Genomic DNA, 12,162 nt, shown 5'->3' on the forward strand with positions numbered 1-12,162 from the left:
AAGTGACAGTATTGCTCTCTTCTTTTAATTCACAGGAAAAAGTTTTTTTTATTATTTTTTTTTTTAATATCCTCTGTAGAAATCTTTCATGATTTTGAACAGAGTAAACTTACTCATAGGTGTTTATACGTTTGGGTTAATTGATCTAAATATAATTTTGGGTTTCCCATATTACGAGGATCCTTATTTCCGACACTAGAATGTTTTCCTAGCAACCTGCATATAAACAGTACCCACATCCTGTAAAGTTATACTTTATTATACATTTAATAGCATATTTACAATTGCTTTGGTAAAAGTGGGCGTATTGGTAATATTGTATTTGCATGTTTATGAAGCTTGAGGAAGCGATGTTCTAAAAAAGCTTTCCGACATTTCTATCAACAATCGCTTAAATTTGAGATATTACACCTTAGGAAAATATTACTTATGAAATATTTCAGTTGCTTTCGAGAGTTCAAAGTCAATATCAAAAATATATTTAGACATGAAATGGAAATCTGGATAAAGAAAATTTACTCATAATTTATTCTAAATGATATTTTTATGAATTTTTAATTTCAACTTTTTCTGTGTGAGTAAATTTTAATCTTAATATTAAAATAATATTCTTGATTTAAAAAAGTTTTAAAATATACATATTTTACTCTTTAGTATTGAGATTTGGCATATTTGAGGTACGGAAGCGAATATCTTAGATCCTTTATTAAAATTGTACCAAACCAAAAACTTTTTAATGATTGGATACTTTTTATTTTCCATTATAAAACAAAACTGAAATAAACAGAAAACGAAATCCAATAGTGTATTAATTTTTGTGTATAACGGGTGCGTCTCAAAAATGGCTCACCCCTTTTTTTTTATTTTTTATTTTTTTTAGCCGACCATACCAATAGGTATGGTAGGCTATTAAGATCGGCAAAAAAAAGTTTTTTTTAATTTCACTCACAATGAGTTATTTGGGTCATAAATGATGGGAGGGGATTAAAAATTTTAATAAATCGTAACTCCAAAATTACAGTGACTAGCGAAACGCGGTTTTCAATTTAGGATTAGGAATAATATATGCAACAAAATTTGTAATAACATCAAAATCAGTCAAGGTCGCAGTTTTTGAGAGAAAAAAAATTGGAAAAATTCCTTTAGTTTGAAACTGAAAGAACTGCCTACCAACTTATTATTAACATATTTTAGTACGGGCGGCTATACGTGCCTCCCGGCGCCAATTTTTTTTAGAAAAAAAAAACGAGATTTGGTATGTTACGGAGTTGGTAGCTCGGTATATTTCTACTTTCTTCGATAGAAAATGCTGAATAAAGTGACATATCATATATCAATTTTTGACATTTTCGCATATGATTTATATGAAGTTGTGACATGCAGTTTATAACGACAATTTGACTCGAAATACCAAGTATGTGGTACCAAATTCTTTGTGAAAAAATCCTTTTCCAAATAAGCTAATGAGCCAGCCACCCCTGTTCCAAAAAAGTGCGTTATTATTAAAAATACGATCTGGGCATCTTTTAACCGGCCACACGGTGGGGTATTAGCATGAAAAAGGTGATCGAAATTCGAAAAAGCAAATGTGTTTAAGATTTCCCAAAAAAAAAGATAAATGATAAGTTAAATCATGTCTGCCATGAATGGCGTTGCTATGGGTGTATTTAGTTGCATTCATTTGTTTCAACGAAACGTCAAAGTTGTTACTTCTCACAGATAAGAGGTAAATGGCTAAATTTTATGTTTAAAATTATAAATTGTTGTTGTTCTTGTGCTCTTTTTACGTTTATATTATTGTTTTGATTGAAAATGGCTCAGCAAGCTGCAGGTATGTATTCTACAAAAACGTATTATTTATTTTGATATTCTCTATACTAACGATTTTTTTTGCAACTAAAAGTTAGGGGTTCAGAAAATTTGATTAAATGTGTGACATTTTTATTATACTTAGAGATTTAGTTGCGCATTTCGAAGAATTCAGCATATTGTCTATATACGTTTTACTTAGTAAACATTTGACTTTCATACAGTAAAATAAAATACTGCGACTTTTTGCGACTTTGCTGATAAAGTGAGAAAAACATTCTTGGTTTCCTCTAATTTGCCAATCAGTGATATACTAATGCGAGGTGTAAACCGCGATGGCATTTTGTGTACAAAGCGATCGCATTAGTGCCATTAGCAGTATAGCACAATTTGGCATTAGTAACGACTTTAGTGGTATGGGCATTGCTCGCGGATCAGTCGTAGCATTAGTAGTATTAGTTGCGATATTACTACTGGCATTAGTGGCATTGACCGTGGAAACATTGGAACAGTGATTTTTCTTCCTTTTTTTTAGAATCGACGAATTATCCTTTATTTTGTTCATATTATTTCCTCTTTAATCAAAAATAGCAATAATTTATATAAGGTGTACATAAAAAAATTTCGATCAACTATCTGTGTCAAATACCCCACTATGGGCCAGGACAAAACACGAAAAGCATTAGACGATCAAATCTACTTTTTCAAGGCTCCTTGATTAAAAATTTGTGTTTTTAACACAACCTTGGCACTCTAGACTGAAAGTTAAAATACAATATTTTTTTAAGCGAAAATTTCAAAAGTTGACATATAATATGTCATTCTATTCAGATTGTCATTTTCTATCAAATAAAGTAAAATATACCGAGAGTGCCATTTAAAAATCAAAAATTGTAGTCATTTCCGGTGAAACAGAAAGTGACCAAAAACAATTGAATATGTCAATCAGTCCTAATTTATGTCATTTACTAAAATACCAAATCTCGTTTTTTTTTTATCTGAAAAAGTAAATAAGTTATAGATTGAGTCACTTTCGAGACGCACACGGTATAGTTCTTGTTGGTAACTTATATAATATCTATAATAATTTATACTTTTTATGAAACCTTTGATGTTACAACCAAAATTTTCTAAATTTAACTCAATACACAAAAATAATGTTAATTATATTAACTTCTAAGTAAACGCTTTGCTAGCAAAGCTATAAAATCGAATTTTGATTGAAAACGAATATTTTTAACAATATTGATTTATTGTTTATAAGAGACAAGAAACTCATTGACTTTAAAAAATTAAATCTTCAATAAACTGAATGTAGTTATAGCCTAGCCTCTGGATTTCTTCGGGCTAGAAGCTTTAAGACCAATGTTTGTCTTAATTAGTTGATTTTTAGTGTTTCTGTACCTTGTTTTGATGAATTATTATTCAAATATAATTTTAACATAAATTGAACCTGGGTTTAGACATGTAATATGTAGTCAACTTCATCTACAGGGTTGTTCACGCTATTCGATACGGAGGATTGTAGTCAAATGATTAGAGTCTTAGTTTAGTTGGAGGATCGTTGGTTTAAAATTATTTGCAAAAGATACAAAGTTGGATCGTTAGAGGACTACTAAAGCTACACTTTATATTTTATTACACCATTTTTATCTATCACTTCGGATTTTCGTAGAATTTATAATCCAAACTTTATTAATCGATATTTATACATATACCCATGGGATTTTGACATTTTAGATTATTTTTAAAAATGTAACAAATTTTCGAAGAGATACGTCGATATCATTTATTTCTTCAAAAAATAAAAAACTGTTTAAATATTTTATAAAAGTGGGCCAATTATTAATATTATCCCAGTATTCGAACTACATCAATTGACTATTGTATGCTGATACTGATTAATAATTGCTCCAAATACTAAAAAAACTGAATTTTGTATGTGTATTAGACAGTGTGTTAAAAAGTAATACTTTTTAAATTTTGTTTCAATTTTTGACCAATGAATATTTATTAATATATTGATTTCTGATTCAAATCCACATTTATTTTAAATAATTTATTACACAAATAAAATGGGGGGGGGGACTATATAAAATTAATTAATATTTAGGCGGAAATAATGGAGATATATTTAATTAGTCTACACTGTTAGGAAAAATTTAAATAATTTTCTTTTTGTAAACAAATGGGCTAGCAGTATTATCGTTTTAGCATCTGTACATTTAATAAATTTGTTACTTTAAAAAAAATGTATAATGTCGATATTCCATGGGTATATTGATAAATGAGGGTCTAAATTGTAAGAAACTGCATTTTCTACGAAGATTTGAAAAGGCGGGTAAAAAATGGTATTTAAAATGTAAAAAAATGGTGTGGAATATAAAACTTTGGCATTACAAACGACAAATACAAATTAACACTTTGTATCCTTTGCACAACTATTTTTAAAACCAACGAACCTCAAACCAAACCAAAAATCTAATCATTTGGCTACAAAACTCCATGTCGAATAGCGTGAACCACTCTGTATATGACATAGAAAATTCCTTACGTTTAAAAAAAGGCGTCAAAGACGGCTGGGGAATGACAATCGACGATAGTTTTGGTCGAGGTCAAGTTCTAGACGTTATTTACATGCCCCGTACTCTTCTTTACTTTTTAATGGCGCTTACTCTCAATTGGTCTTAAGAAGGTTGTGATGTCTTTTTATACTGAGTAAAAATCATTTTAAAATGGTGTAGTTTAAAATTCGAGAAAGAATAGTTTTGTGGGTATAGATTTGTGTGTCTGGAAACGCTCTACCCTTTTTTCATCTTTCTATAATAAGCCTTCATTTTTGAAGTTTTATGTCAATTTTGAGTTAATGACGTTTAGAGATTGACAACGCCAAAATGATCATCGATTGTTGATCTTTGTCCATAAGGTACATTTAACAGGCAAAACACATGTGTGCAGATCATGTCTGCGTTCAAAACCTGAGACAATTTATTTTTGTAGTCAACTTAAAGTAGACACCTATACGTTCACGAAATACCTGCAAACACAAAAATTTAGCAAAATCTAAAATATAATTTTTAACGGATCAGGAGTTAATTTCGACCAAAAGCGCCCTATTTTACGGTACCGAAATTCAATTTTATTTTCTATTTTTCAAAAGAAATTACAACCTGTATACGATACGGTAATTTAGTAAGACCGTGCAGGAATTTAATTATACTCCATAAGGGCCTTGTTTTCTTTGAATGTGGCTATTTGTTAATAAACGACCTAGTATTAATAAATGTTATCGTTGCGTGAATGGTATTTAAAATGATTTAATACGTAAAATACCGAAATAACTATTCAAATATATATTTAACTACACATATGTTTTCAATAACATTCATTTCTTTCGACTAAAATCTCATTTATCAAATAGACGTTCGCCATCGTAAAGTTTTGATCGCGCAATAATATGTTATTTAATGCAGATCATACAACAATAAAGCTCAGTCTGCACTAGGGTTTCCGAAACACAAAATGTTTTTCGGGAACTCTAAGGAATTTTCCGGTTTTCTCGGTACTTTCGGTACTAGCTTCTTTTTGTCCAATGATGAGAGCAGTTTGTTAATCTTATTTGATAGTTTTCGAATGTAACATCGATAAAAAAATAATATCAAATGATTAAGTAATCAGTCATAATCAGATACTTTCTAGTGGTCGAAATCAAACTCTTCTAAATAATTTTTTTTGTATAAGAATAATTAATCACACATTTAACTTTTTAAGTGACTTATTTACCTTTGATTTAACCAATTAATATACACTCACCGACACGAAAAATGGGCACCTTAAAATTTAGATGTATTTTAAAGTTTAATATATTTTGTTCTAGTGGACCGATTTTGATCAATTTTTAAACAATTTGTAGCTAAATTATTTGACTGTTTAGTATCCTTATCTAAATTAAAAAATAAAGTTTCTATCTGTCAATTCTACGAGGGAAAACAAAATGTTGATTTTTGGTGAAAGTTTGAAACACCGTGTGGATAATGTTAACAAAGCAAGGAGTTTAAAAATTATTTCTTCAACTAAGTACGTCTTTTCTCGATAATTTGTTTTTTTTTTTCATTCATTTCATAGCTTTATTTCTATTGGAGATATTCGCTTTTGAATAAGACAGTAACGATGTACAGCAATTTTAGTATTGATTTTGGGTCCTCATCAACACACTTATAAAATAGTGTTTATTGTTTTTGTAATGTCATTGTCATTGAAAAGTTATATTATTATTGTTTATTGACGTTTAAGCTTGATTTCCATGCATCCGTTTGCATCCATGGTACAAAGAATACAAGGTATGATCGATAGCGGCTCCAATTTCGTTCAGTTCGCGCATACCACCTGTGATGTCACTGGAAAAATAATGAATAAATAAAAAATAAAGAAAGTTGACAGGAGATCTGCATTTTTTGCTTAGATTTTTTGTATTTTTTAGGGTTATGGTTAAGAATTGTTTATTTTTTCTGACTTTTTAGTTCGTTTAATTTAATAATTACTAAAACCAGCAGTTCGAAAAATATATTTAAAAATAAAAGACAAAAATCCAAAATATTAATTATCTATTAACATGGATTTGGACGACAATAGATAAGAATACTAAATTTATTTCTATATTCGGTATAAAACTGTTATTAGGTTTTTAGTTTGCTATGTTTATGGGGACAGAGATGTGGATATCTAGGAAAAGTCACCACAAGAGAAATTGTTACATCATTTAAAAAATGTTGTGAAGTTGATTGTTTCCCATCGAAAAGTAGAAAATGCCAATGCAGATGAATGTATTGTAACTGTAATAGAAGTAATTCCAAGGATGAAATTTATTATAAATAGTGGAAGTAATTCCAAAGGTGAAGTTTATTATAATTAGTGACCTGTGCTTCTTTTTATATGTAGATGTTTCAGGTTTTGAGAATAAATCGATTGAACGAAACCCAAAATTTAAAGGAAGTACTTGCATACCCAGAATATGCCCATCAAGGATTATAGCTCAAATTTCCTTTAATGGTACGCAGTTATTCAATACAAATTAACTTTTTAAGTGACTGAAATATTAAATAGTTTACAATATGGTATATCACTGTAAAAATATATTACTTTTAGGTACAATTAGGGTCCGATACATTTAAAAAAGTAGAATATTATTCTATATTAAATGAGGTATTGTACCAACAATCAATTTATATTAATATCGGAGATTAAAAAATAACAGAATAAATAGTTCTTTTTTTTATACTACAAAAATAAACTATAGAATACAACAGTATTTAAAAAATTAAATAAAAAAGTTATGACGCGGCCGAGATTCGAACTCCGGTCTCTCGCTTCCTATCCTCTTCTGACTCTTCATAGTTTTCACCCACTGCTCCAAAGTAACCTCCTTAGCGACAGTTCAATGACGGTATATAAACAAAAAAATTTTTTTTTACAAAATATTTTGACGATTTGAATTGGCGCGCGGAGCGTGCTGACCAATAGCGCCTGTTATCACCTGTGACGTAGCGACCAACCTGCGCAATATCATACCTTTGTACCATGGTTTGCATACGTTGTCCGACGATACGTTGATACGATATTAATTTTATTGGTAGCGCATGAAAATCAAGCTTTATACTTTAGTAGAGATGGTGTTAAGCTAAGTTCTGAAGTATGGGCTATTGCTACTTTCAACTTTTGGATTTAAAACCATATCTGCTAAGAGTAACTGCCCAAGACACAATAATAGATAATATAATTTTTCAAAGACAGTGACATTACATTAACCATTTGTAAACCAACATAAACCAATTTGTGTTGACATTACAACACTATTTTGTAGGTCTGTTAACTAGGACCAAAAGCAAAGGCTTGGTTTTAGTGCAAATAATACGAAAATATCTTAGTGTTTTCTGCAAAAACGAATATCTGCAAAAAATAAACCTATCTTCGGTAACATTAACATACTCCACAGGATGCTCCAAATTTTCACAAAAATATCAACATTTTGTTTTTCCTCGTATAATTGACAGATAACAACTATCATTTTTAATTTAGAAAGATATGCTAAAAAGTAAAATAATTTAGCTATAAATTGTTTAAAAATCATCAAAATCGGCCTACTAAAACAAAATATATTCAACTTTAAAATACATCATAATTTTAAAGTGCCCGATTTTCGTGCCGGTGAGTGTATTTTTAGTAGAATAAAACATTTCATAAAACACAAGCAATTTTTTTAAATGCATTAATATATATCTAAACAATGTTTAATTAACTTCTATTTCGCAAATGTCATTTGGTATAAAGTCTAAAATATTTCAAAAACGGTTACACTTAGACCCAGGAAACTAGACTATATATGCAAAATGTGTTTAAGAGTTTTATGTAGAATCCAAAATGCTTAAAATATATAAGTAGTTAGTTCTATTTAAAATACGCAAAGCGTGTCAGTCACTTCTGGTTAGCAGTACCAGGAAATGGAAAAATAAACAAAGTTCGGTACACCTGGAAATATCCCTAATATAAAGCATTAAGGTTGTGTAAATTATCTATAATTTAGATTCTAAAAAAATTTGTAATGGAGGGGTTATGTGAAAAACTCTGTATACAGTTAATGGAATAACCTACTAACCTATTATTTTATGACCTCCTCTGACCTTAGCCTTTTAGTTTTTTTTTAATATTATCCTTCTTGCAACACTTTCTGTATTACTAAAATTTTATGGAAATATTATGGATAAAACTGCTTTAGCAGGCATGCAATAAATCAATCGAAAACAAAGAAAAAAATTATATAAGGAGTAAGTGTTTTGAGTTAAAAAAAATAAAATAAGTAGGTACTCACTGTCAGTATCAAATTTTCTAATAATAGTTTCTATGAGAGTAGTTCTTGGTGCCACCAGACCTCTCCTAACAGGCATGTTTTATCACCCCTCGAATTTTTCAGATAATGTCCATCATTGTTCAATATTGTCACTACGAAATTGTCTTTTTACTGTGTCTTTCATTTTCTTTTCTTTCGTAACGATGTATAAAAAATTCGTTGGAATCGGAATTAATAATATTTTAAGCGTTGTATTGTTGGTTGTTCGTTGAAGTTTCGAATGGAAATATGTTTTAATGCGGCGTAAAAATTAAAATCCACGCTAAAAATCGATTTTTTTCACCTGTGCAGATATTCTGGGGAATATTTCATATTTTTCGCGTCCGGTTTGTTATTGTTGTCAAGCCGCAAAACTAAAAGTACTATCGGAATATAAGGCAGATTTTCTTAAGGCATAGAATATTGCGTTAATATTTTAAAAAACTTCTCAGCTTGGTGTTTTCTATATTAAAATCGCGCTTGCGGTTATTTTTATCGTCGCTTCGCAAAAATAGATCACCGAAAAGTTCACTTCTTTCACCATGGATAACTTATCTTCTTATTTTTATTCTTTATTATTAGACGAAGTCAGTTTTGCTCACTAAACGTTTCCGTATTTTTAAAACAGCTTTTAAAATAAAAAAATACAAACAATATAAATAACAAAAATATCACAGTCAGACAGAAAAGTAGGCTCTGATAAAAACAATCGACATTTGCGATTGTCGCGGCCAACTTGACGTTTGGGAAATTCGTGCGCGAATTTGACAGAGGAAAATGTAGCGTGCTGGGGTGGGGGCACGCGCAGCCCGATTGTCACCACCCCGTTGCTATGGCAACGCCATGAGGAAAATTCAAGTGCATTCGGAAATTTTCGGTGAAGATTTTCATAATAAAATCGATCAACTAAAACGATTAAGTCTGTACGTTTATATTATTTTTCTTTCCGTTTGAATTTCTCTTTCAACTACCAATACTAACTAAAATATTTAGATTGTGAGAGATAATAACAGCTTAGCGGATAAAAATATTGATTAAAATAATTCTAAATAATTCAGAAATAGGGCTGTAGATGGTGCTAGAAATTTGTCATGGAAATTTTAAGCATAGATTTTATGTTTAATATACCATGCGATCGAGAAAAAAAAACGGCGTCAAAGACGACTAGGAAATTAAAAAATTCTATATTCTTTAATGGAACATGCTGCCAGTGGACCTTAAAGTCGTATTTGATTTTTAAATGGTGTAGTATAAAATTCTAGAAAAAAAATATTTTTTTGGAAATAGATTTGTGTGTCTGGAGACGTCAATTTTGTTGTCAATTTTTAGTAAATGGCGACTAGAGATTGACCCTGCCAAAATTATCATCGATTGTCATTCCCCAGCCGTCTTTGACGCCGTTTTTTCGCTACACAATTTATTTTGAAGGATTAAAACAAAACTTTCATTAATTTTAATTATGTTTATAGACATTTTAATAAAGTAATATGTTATTTATATGCTATTAAAATAAACAAAACATTTGGATAAACATTTCAAATTTCACTAAAATATTGTCCTTCACCATTTTGTCAAGAAGAGAAATAATCATTAATAAATTAATATCTAATAATCTATTAAATCTATTAATCTATTAAATATCTTTGATTTTTTCTGTTTTTTTATCAACTGATGTTTTATTTTGAATAATTATATTTATAATGTAACTAAACGTATCTAATAATATTTTTTATTGTGTATTTAATATTTGTATCTTTTAATTAATGGCATTAAATATAAAAAATAAGTTCTAAGATAATATTTATAGGGAAGCCCATTTTCTTTTGTCATTGAATTATTAAATGTTTTTAAAAAATTACAAATCTTAATAACAAAATAAAAGTTGTAAAAGGAACAAGCGTTTTTGAAATACATTTATTATTGTATATTATGTATTTTCGTATTACCAGTTATTAGACAGTAAATTTTAAAATTTCCCATTTTCATCTAAGGCAAAATTGCTATAATCATGAAGCAAACAGTGATATACCAAAAATATTTGCAAATGTTTTTGACATACTTTTGATACTCGGGTTTGAACAATTCTTTTTAATTTAAGACATAGTTCAGTCATTGGGGATTTTTGCTTGGAAAAAAGTCCGGAAGTTTTGCAACTTTGCAGGTTTATAGGTTTTGGGGTCCCTGACTAAAATCCATAAAATGCACATTTTCAGACTTGCCGCCGGCGCCGCCATCTTGCCAAAATGGCGCCCAAAATCGGTATTTTGTGAATATCTCGAAAACTATACGTTTTTCGCGAAAATTTGAGGAGAGCAAAATTAAAGAGAATAAAATTTCATATAAAAAATGTTTTATGAAAATTTTCGCTAAAGACAACCGTTTAGGCACAAAATCCCTGGAAATTTTACAATTTTGCGTAAAATATGATATATTATGTATAGCCGATTTTCCGAAATCAAATGTCGATTAAGGTTCACTAAAAGTAGTTTTAGTTTAGTTTCTTCAATTTTGTCTTCAAACAGTGGCGTATCATTAATTCGCTCATTAATTTATGAATAATTAATTTTAATTATTGAAGTGTACTTGTTTCCACACCACCCAAGAGGTAAAGTACATGGTGCGTTTATTTTAACGTGGTCTCCTCGGAGGCCTACTCCACTAGATCAATTAAAAACTTTAACTTATCTGCACAAGCCCGACGGATCTGGCTCATTGATGTCAAAGTCGATCGTGTCTGCTGTGCTGGGCTCATCAGGGTAGTCTCTCAATACGTCCAACTCTTCATTTCTAGCCGCCAGAGGGATATCTACAGGCAAGTCCAACTCCTCTTCATCGGATTCGTCGAGTGACACTTCAGTGACATTGTCACAGGATTTCCCATTGCAGTATGAACAAATCATTGAAATTTTAATTCTGCTTTTCTGCATTCGCAGGCTTTACCATAGTTGTTGGTTTTGCATTTACAGGATAAAAGTGCCAACAGAGATTTTGGAGGTGGATCTTTCAACCTTGTGACTGGAGTAATGCCTGTTATTGTTTTCTTCCAACCCCATTCTTCGGCATTTTTGGTACAACCAGACCAATACTAAACCGGGTGGTAAGTTCGCAATGAATGCTGTCCAGAACGACAATTAATTATTCATAAATTAATGAGCGAATTAATGATACGCCACTGTTTCATGACAAAATTGAAGAAACTAAACTTAAACTAGTTTTAGTGAACACTAATCGCAAATGTCGATCGGAAAATCGGTTGACTTTAGGGAAAATTTTCATATAACCTTTTTTATAGGAAATTTTATTCTCTTCAATTTTGCTCTCCTGAAATTTTCGCGAAAAACGCATAGTTTTTGAGATATTTACAAAATACCGATTTTGAGCGCCATCTTGGCGGCGCCGGCGGCAAGTCTGGCAATGTGCATTTTATGGATTTTAGTTAGGGACCCCAAAACCTATAAACCTGCAAAGTT

General features: G+C 30.2%; 1 protein-coding gene across 5 annotated transcripts in view; it reads right to left on the reverse strand.

Annotated features, from left to right (window-relative positions):
- The window catches only part of LOC115875917 (potassium voltage-gated channel subfamily H member 6), a 318,511-nt gene extending 309,095 nt beyond the window's left edge, over positions 1-9,416 (reverse strand). For all 5 annotated transcript variants that reach the window (XM_030891499.1, XM_030891500.1, XM_030891497.1 and 2 more), the window contains exon 1: positions 8,675-9,416. In XM_030891499.1, coding sequence (XP_030747359.1) covers positions 8,675-8,750 — 76 coding nt within the window. In that variant the 5' untranslated portion in view covers positions 8,751-9,416. The remainder of the gene's footprint in view (positions 1-8,674) is intronic.
- Between the last annotated feature and the right edge of the window lie 2,746 nt (positions 9,417-12,162).

The sequence above is a fragment of the Sitophilus oryzae genome, unplaced genomic scaffold, assembly GCF_002938485.1.
Source record: "Sitophilus oryzae breed Bouriz unplaced genomic scaffold, Soryzae_2.0 scaffold_1396_pilon_pilon, whole genome shotgun sequence".
Taxonomy (NCBI): domain Eukaryota; kingdom Metazoa; phylum Arthropoda; class Insecta; order Coleoptera; family Curculionidae; genus Sitophilus; species Sitophilus oryzae.